This window comes from Leptopilina heterotoma, unplaced genomic scaffold, assembly GCF_015476425.1.
Source record: "Leptopilina heterotoma isolate Lh14 unplaced genomic scaffold, ASM1547642v1 Lhet_47, whole genome shotgun sequence".
Taxonomy (NCBI): domain Eukaryota; kingdom Metazoa; phylum Arthropoda; class Insecta; order Hymenoptera; family Figitidae; genus Leptopilina; species Leptopilina heterotoma.
The window spans coordinates 4251030-4259984 of record NW_025111098.1 but is presented as its reverse complement, the minus strand read 5'-3'; the positions used below and the strand labels follow the sequence as shown (position 1 = coordinate 4259984).

Genomic DNA, 8955 nt, shown 5'->3' with positions numbered 1-8955 from the left:
CACAAGATGCGTCCTTTGTCCTTTATTAAACAATTATTGTCATCAACCTTAAGACAAACAATAGTTATGTTATTCATTATTCAATATTATTTTAATAACTATATTTTTTACAACTTTTTGACAAACAACGGGGAAGCACGAAAGAATGTTCTGGACGTCTGGGACTTCGATTTGACCATGCGCAAAAACCAAACTCAGATGATAATATTTTTACCGACGGGTATATGTATATGCGAAAAGTAATACTTTCTGTACAAAACACACGTCGGTAAAATTAATTTCTGCATTAGATTATCAAACAGTTAAAGAAAACGACAAGTTGCAATCAATATTTCATAAAGAAAGATTAATAATAAAAAAAATTGGACAAGTGCGAGTTGAACTCGCACTGCAATGGCGGGTTCCGTACACAAGTATTAAAACAATACTTGCAACATTTATCGGTAATTGCTAGAATTAAAATAAACAATTAAAAAAATATATTAATATCATTTGATAAAAAAAATAAATAAAAAAATTAAAGTATTGTATATATCTAATATTGTATACAATAATAAGTAGAGGAACAAAATTTGTTGCTGTTTTTATTGTTTTATTTTTAAAGTTTTGTACAAAATTTTTAAAAAATGTAAAAAAAAATTTTTTTGTTAAAAAATCTAAAAAAAATTTTTTTTTTTTAGATATTTAAATATATTTTTTGTAATCAGACTGTAAAAATAGACTAATAAACCCATTTTTAGTTAATTAGATCAAATAATGTAGAAATTAGAAAAAAAAAATTTCAAATTTTTTTTTAGTTTTTCCTTGACAACGCTATGGACATTAATACATAGAAAGTTCTCTATATTTTTCCTGTAATATTCGCGATAAAATACACCAGTATGCCAAATTTTAGCCCTCCATGTTGAATAGTTTAGAAGTTAAGAGGGGGGGGGAATGATCACTTTTTATGCATTTTTGGCAAAAAATCTTGTTATTTCCTTGACAACGCTATGACCATCATCTCCAAACACATTCTCTATATTTTTCCTGTAATCTACGTGTGAAAATACATATCTCTTAATTAAAAAGCAAAAATCGTGATTACGCCTCCTTAATGTTAAGCTAGCGTAATCATACCTTAAAAACTCATCATTTACGTACCAGAAAAAAATAGTATTACATTATAAGAGCCGAATGTTCGAAATGTCTGCACTGCGCGAAATTGCGTAGTTTAATTGCTTTCTAACTTCTGACCGTGTATACATTTGCTCCTCGCTTCAACGCCTCTATCGGACACTCGTGAAGCTTTGGCTTTCTCTGTCCCTCTCTTATTATCAACATTCAAATTGAACATATTAAATTTTCCAAACAATTTTTTTGTTGATACAAAATTTCTGAAATTCTGAATGTATAATAAACGAAATTTCATAATTTCTTCAAATTATTAAAATTCTATTTTAACATTGTCGCACGTATTAAAAAATAAATTATAAAATATTTAATTATTTTATTTTAGTTTTAATGATTTATTGAAATAATTTTTGAAAATAATTATGTCAGTAAAAAGTTTCGTTTATTTGAATGTTTAAAGATTGTGGATAATAAATTTATAACGTATATAAAAAAATTTCTTGTTAATTTTTTTCTCATTTTATATATTATTAAATATTATTCGATTAATTTTCATGGAATTCACGATTTTCTTATTTACCGACAGTTGTGATTTTAAAAACAAAGAATTTTTTTACTCACGCTGTATCTAACAGATGGCGTGTGTGTAGATCAACAAAAGCTCCAATGTTCGACTTTCTGCTGTAAAATCAAAGAGAGAAGTACGTATTTTCTATCGAGGTGTTAAGAAAACAAATTTTTTTGTTAGTCGTTAATTTATATAATTATAATTTCTTTTTATAATATATATACTAATTTCTCAAATGAATAAATAAATACAGTTTTTGGTAACGGAAATAGTCTTGCGCCACCTATGGAGACTGTAATGTATTAAAATTATGAATAATAATTTAATTAATTAACAATAAAATTAAAGGTAAAATATTACACAAGAAAACTTGTAACCTTTAAAGTTTGGTAGTGGTTCCCCTCCTTCCTACTTATTGTTCAAGTAGTGAGGTGAGAATCTCTACTGTTTGGAAATAGTGGATTTTAGGGTTTTGGAATTGTTGTGTAGATGCTAATAAAGTTAAACAAATTTACAAAATAATGAGAATATATTATAACTTCTAAACACTAATACAATTATCTGAATTTCCCTTATTTACTTTATCTTAAAGATTACAATCTTTATCTTCTTTTAAGTATGTGATTCTACACAATATCTATTTTCTGATGCGTAATGTGTTTATGTGCATGTATTGTGTTTTAGTGTGTAAAACAACTTAGCTCACCTTTGTCATATATATTTATATATTTTCCTTTAGTTTTATTTCCTTTAGTTAATATCCTTTGTTTTTTAACGCGCTTGCACTTTAATTAATATTTCACTTTTCATTTCATACTTTTGTCACTTTATTTTATAACCATTTATTTATTCACTTATTTTATTACTTCATCTTTATCTTGTGGTCTCTTATTCAGACCTTCAATTTAATTAAACAAACAAGGGCTTCGTACAATAACTTTATCTGGCACTATAGCCCTAACTCTCCGTCTTGGTCACGCCGAGACACACGGGCAAATGCCCAGATTTCCCTGTGTCAATCGATTTTATTAATCGACATTACAGTGGTGAAATCATACTTTAGTTTATTGCACCTGCTCGTTGCCAGGCGCTTTTCTGCAAGCTTGCAGTTTTAGGCAGTGGTGTGATCATGGTTCATTAACCTAGACACACTACTCCTTAAGTTTCACAATACATTGGTATCTGAAGCCTCATCCTTTTAATTAAAGTTAAATTCTTAATCTTTTTCAATGTAAATTTATAAAAATGTGAAATGTAATAAACAGCTATAACTGAGAATTATATTTTATGTATTTAACTTCTATTTTAATTCTTGTAACCAATATTATAACGAATAGATGAATTATGTTTGTTTTATTATTATTTTTAATATAGGTATTTGTATTTTGTTCATACTTTCTTATAAACATTACAATTGTATTTTGATATCACGAAGGGATAAATTGTGACAAAGTCGGTTCGTCACAAATGCCCCCCTTTTAATAGGCTGACGTCCCTTGTCAGCTGCGGAAAAGCATTTTTGAAGATCCTCTTGAAATTTGTAGATATAACTCGTTTGAGTTTTACAAAAAATCGTATCCTGGTTATCATTCTTTACAACAATTTTAGCTTGGATAGTGATTAAATTAATCTTTCTAAAAAACTAGCCTTACAAAATTTAATATATTTTCATTTATAAAACATGTCCAAAATGAAATGCGATTTAACATGCCATTTAACATGGTTTTTTTTACAAAAATTGATCTTAGAGAATAATTAAGTTAAACTTTTATCAAAAGTAAGTTAACAAAATTAAATACGTTCTCATTTATAGAACATGTTAAAAAAAGAATTTCACATAAAGAATTCCTAAGTTCGTTGTTTAAAGTGTTTTTAGCTAAATTTTTTTGTTGGTAAAGATATTTATGTAGGTTATTGTGTCTTTAGTTTAGTTATATCATTTTAAAAGCATTTTGTCGATTTTGACTTTATTCGCTGACGTCTTTCATTTGTATCATATGTGTTAACGTAACCATGACTACATTGTATTGCATGTGATTGTCATAATGAAATTTTTTTTTATTATTTTCGAAAAGAGAAGAAAAAAATTGTGACGACAATTCTGTTGTCATGCCCCCCTTTTAATTAGGCTGACGTCCCTTGGCAGCCATTTCTAAATGCTTTTGTTCTTTTCTTTTCTTTACAATTTTTGTAAAATCTTTTCGCGTTTTAAAGATTTATATCAATAGGGGTAATTTAATGTTTTATGTTATAGTATAGTTTCAAGTTTAGTTTACATTAGAAGCAAAAACAGAACTGGTTTTCGATGGTTAACAAATTATTTTTGTATTTAGCATGATTAATTTTATTGTTTATATAGAAAAATTATATTTTTAATATTTTTGTTGATTTGCATATTATTTTTGTATTTATTTTGACGCATTTTTAAGTATTTTAAGGTCTAGAGTGGTAAAAAAACTGCTTTATTTTTTTGAACTTATCTTTTTAACTATATTACTAAAATAAACAGAATTTTAATGGTTCATATTTTAATTGCATTTTTACAAATCTAGGCATTCGTTTATTTCAAGATATGTAATTTTTCTAAATTTTCATTTCATTTTTTTTATAAAATTTGAGTAACAACGTTTATTATTTTAAGTATTTTTTAATTGATCCTTATTTTTAAATGTATATTGTAAATTACAAAACCTATAGCTAATTTTAGTATACAATTATTTTAGGGTGCTATTAATTTCAAACGAAGAATACATTAAATATTTTTTTACTTTTAATGATTTGAAAAAACATAATTTCATAGTATCAAAATTTGAATTTATCATAACAACTTGTTTTTGCTACAAATTTATAATTATAAACTTTTTTTTTAACGAAGATTGTCAAATTTATTTATCATTTCAATTTTTCTTAATGCCGTTATAAAATAATTTTGCATAGGTTGCAGAATATTTTCATTACACAATAATAAGATAAAAATTTTTATTTTCGCAAAAAAATACTTTCATAGGTTGGAATATTGTGAATTTTCATACTTTTCTTTAAAAAATTCTATTTAAAATATTTTGTTTTGAATTGTAATAAAATGTTATTTGTATTCTTATATCATTAAATTATTTAAATACGTGGTAGCGAGAATACATTTCGATTTAAAAAAATGTCTTTTTAACTATAAAACTTTTGTCATCAAAATAAGTAGATTCAGTCATTATAGATTTAGTCTTTGTGAATGTTTTATAGTTCTTTTAAAAGACGTACAAAATTTAAAGAAAAAATGTTTAATTATTATATAACACTGTTTCTTTATTAGGTTCTTTTATAGAAAAGTGTATGATTCTGATTCTTTTTATTTCATTATTAAAAAATCTGGTCAAATAGTTTTAAGAATGGAAATTTTCCAAATTGTTTCTTATGTTTTTTTTAAATTTTTTTAAATTTTATTTTGAGCAATTAAATGTAGTGTTTTGTATTAAAAATTTTCATTCTTTAAAAATTTCTTTGTAAGTTTATTTTAGAAATAGTGTAAATTGAATAAATTATCTTTTTTTTAAATATGAGTATAAGTCGATTTTTAAGTTCTATTCCTTTTTTTAGGTAAATAAAATGTAAAGCATGACGTTTCTTTCTAGATTTTCCCTTAAAAAAATGCTGTTTAAAAAAGTAAACTGCATTTTTAGTTAGGAATCAATGTTTAAAATTTGTTGGAAATTTGCCTTTATATTTCTTTTGAATTGATTTACGTTTTTTTTATAGTTTTTTTTAGCAAAAAAAACATAAAAATAGGTTTACGTTTTCTAAGATCAATAGTTCTTTTCTTTTTTTTTAGAAAATTGTTCTTTTTAATCTTTTAAAAGTATATTTATATTCATATTTATAATTGAATAGTGTTAACTCTGTTAATCTATGTTCGTATTAGTGGAGTTACAATAGTTTCATTTATGCTCGAACTTTAAAGCATTCCCTTTAATGTTATTTAGTGCATCTTGTTTAAGGAACTAAAAAAATAGTCGCAGATCTTAGAAGAATTTGAAGCGTATTTCAATTTAAAATTTTATGTAATTTGATCAGAGCATCAATGAAACATTTTTTTTAAAATCATTTCAACGAATAATATTCTTTATATCATTATAATATTGTTATTGATGAAATTCTTTTTGTTTTTTTTCAATGTAGTTGATTTGGTTAATAATAATAATAAAATTATACACAATTGTAGTTTTAAATAAAAAAAAATGTGAGAACTTTCAAGATTTCATTTTTGAAATTTGTTAAAAAATTTTTATTAGTTTGATATTTTAATGGTTTTTTTATGACGATAATTTTAAATTATTATTGTTATAGCGTATCCCATTAGTTTAAGTTTATTATTTATATTCAAAGCATTAACTAGGCTCATGTTTTTTTTATGTGTTAGTTTTTGAATCTTTATTAAATGTATTTTGAATAACTTATTTTTTTACTAAATTAGTAAGCGAAATTATTTTCATAGAGTTGTTTGTCTTTATTTAACATTTTATTTTTACTGTTAAAAATATTTTTACTTTTTTTTTTGCTCTACGCGAGAATAAAATAGTATATTATAGTACAGTATAGTACAATAGAAAATAAATGTCAAACCCAATTAATTTATATTACAATTAGTGTATGAGATTTGTAAGGAATAAGTAAGTTTAATATTTTACCCAAGAAAATTGTTAAATATGTTTCATGCTTAAACTACTATGACTCCCCCCGCTTGATTTTGACTATGTTTAACCTATTCCTAAACTCTCCCAGTTAACTTTTGTTACGAATTTTCTCCACGTTTTGTCATGCAATTTTTCGATTTCTTCAAGGTGAGGCGTATTTGACTTGCGTTTCGAATTTCCTTTGAGGTTAAACCCTTGTGCTTTAATTAGATGAACCCCTTTTTCTTTAACTAATTTTCGTAATATTGTCCGTATTTTTAAAGTGCGAAGTTTTCTTTTTGATTTTAACTTCACCAAATTATTTTCCCGTGTGGTTGGCAGAATTTTCGTAATAGACAATTTTTGCTGAGTTGTGGTGTTTAATAACATGACCTTCTTCTTTATTTCTGTGTTTATAGTGTCTGCTTTCATTTTTAAGTTATGTATATTTGTTTTATTTCTTATTTTCTCTTTCTCATTCGTTTTGAGTAAAATTTTATCGCAAAAATGTTTTTGACGTTCTTCTTCTTCCATTGTTCTTTCACTTATTTCTTGATACGGTTTTGTCTCGTTTAGTTCTTGACTAATTTTAGATTTTGAAATATTATTTTCTTGCTGTGAAATTTCGTCATCATGACAACTATAATTCTTCAATTCACTCATTTCTTCTGATTCGCTTATATTGTTGCTTCTTTCCGAATTTGGCTTTTGTAAGGATTCCTTTTTATTCCCTTCTTCTTCTGCGAACACTTTGCTGTCACAAAAATGAGTTTGATTTTTCGCTAATGACAAATTGAATCTTCTAGTTGAGTCCACCATTTTCTTATTTGAAAATTCTTCACTGAGGCTGATATCTTCTTTATCGTCCAAAGTATCTATTATAGGATTCATATACACTGCTGTTTGTTCTTCCTCTAGAGGCTTTTCTCCATTTTGAATAGCTTTCTTGTTGCTTGATTCTTCTTTTTCTGTTACGAGCTGTGGATCATTTGCGAAAGATGAAACACCATATTTTAGTTGTTTTTCGTCCTCTAAAAGAGTTTGGTTTGTGAGCGAGTTCTGCAAACGGATTGAATTATAAATATTAGAAAATATTTCATTAAAGCTGATATAAGACTCTTCGCAGTTGTCATATCTGTGGTCTCTATGATCATCTCTACTGTAACCATCCTGGACATCCTTGTATCTTTTGTATCTGTTTCTCAATCTGCGTTGTGAATTTCCGTACTCGACATTGTACTCGTCAAAATTCTGATCATAGTTATAACAGTTTTCTCTTCCATAATCCTGCGAATCTATGTCCCTGTTTTGTCCATTTTTTCTGAAACTCTCATTTCCATTTCGATTGTTAAATCCATTGTAATTATTGCTTCTTTCACTATATTGTTGTCTCTGTTGTTGATTCCATTTTTGTCGTTGGTTCCTTGGTTCATACATGTTATATTGGTTAGTCGATGGGTTGTAGCAATTTCCTTCCATTCTATTCTCATTTTGCCTTAAGTAGTTGTCATCGTGATATTTATTTCTATCTTTTTCATTTCTATTAACACGATGATGATCCATTATTTCAAAATTATATCCCTCTGTTTTCCATCTTTCAATGTGCCCTCCAAGTAACAATTGCTCATACAGTGTAGACATTTTTGTTTCAATATAATTATTTAAACCTTTTTTTTTTAAACCTGAAATTATATTTTAATTTTAAATTATTTTAGATTTCTAAATATAAACTGTCCTGGCATTGTTCTACAATTTTATTGTTCCTTAGTATGTCCTAAAAAGTCATGTATCTGTTTCGTAAAATATATTTTGCCATTTGTCAGATTTGAAATTTATTACGAAAGAATTAATGAAAACTTTATTAATTTACTTTAATTACCTAAAAGTGTATGAGTCATTTTAATTGTTGCATTTCTTTCAATGTATACATCCTACTGACCTAGTCACCTGAGGTGTAATCTGACTCGGTGTCGCGTAACCACGTTCGTATACCCATCTAATCTTATACATTGTCTCTCTATATTTTATTTATATTATATATATTTTTTATGACTCATAAATATAAATCAAAATAATTTTGTATCAATTTTTCGATAATTATTTTTTTTTTAATTTTAAACTCGAAACTCAACTTTTATGATTCTGTGACCTAATTTCTACGATATTCATCTAGTATTCTTTTATTTTATCTTCACTGATGTTCTTAGAAGGAGGCCCTTTTTTATTTCCTTTGAGCTCCAAACCTAGTCTTGCTCCTCGGATTTATGTTCCTTTTTTTTTATTCTGTTGCATTAGTTTTTCCTGTTTAGTTTATGTTACTTATGTTAAAGTAGTAATTCTTCTTAATAATTTTTTTTTTTAAATAAAATTGACTCGCGATTTTCTTTTAGTTAGTCCTTTATATTTTCGATTTTTTTATTTGAGGTATAGACAAAAAATTTCCTCTGAGGAATTGGTAGATGTTTTTTTTTAAATAAAAGATTTTTATTTAATCAAATAAGCTAATTTTTATTTTAAATTGCCATTTTACGCGATATTTTTCGATATTTTAAACCCCTCACTTGCCCAAGTGGCTACACACTTTCGGCAAGGTTATTCGGGGGAGAGGCG

General features: G+C 26.0%; 1 protein-coding gene across 1 annotated transcript; it reads right to left on the bottom strand.

Moving 5' to 3' along the window:
- Window positions 1-6429: 6429 nt before the first annotated feature.
- On the bottom strand, window positions 6430-7986 carry LOC122507513 (uncharacterized protein DDB_G0280315-like). The gene is made up of 2 exons (XM_043620262.1): window positions 6864-7986; window positions 6430-6566 (listed from the first exon to the last, which is right to left on the bottom strand). The coding sequence occupies exons 1-2, from the start codon at window positions 7984-7986 to the stop codon at window positions 6430-6432; spliced, it is 1260 nt and encodes a 419-aa protein (XP_043476197.1).
- Between the last annotated feature and the right edge of the window lie 969 nt (window positions 7987-8955).

Bases quoted from the DNA above. Each gene is read 5' to 3' on its own strand.
- LOC122507513 (XM_043620262.1), bottom strand. From the start codon at position 7,986: ATGTCTACACTGTATGAGCAATTGTTACTTGGAGGGCACATTGAAAGA. The intron at 6,567-6,863 runs GTCAAAAACATT...ATCTAATTAAAG, and splicing joins AACAATGGAAGAAGAAGAAC to CACAAGGGTTTAACCTCAAA.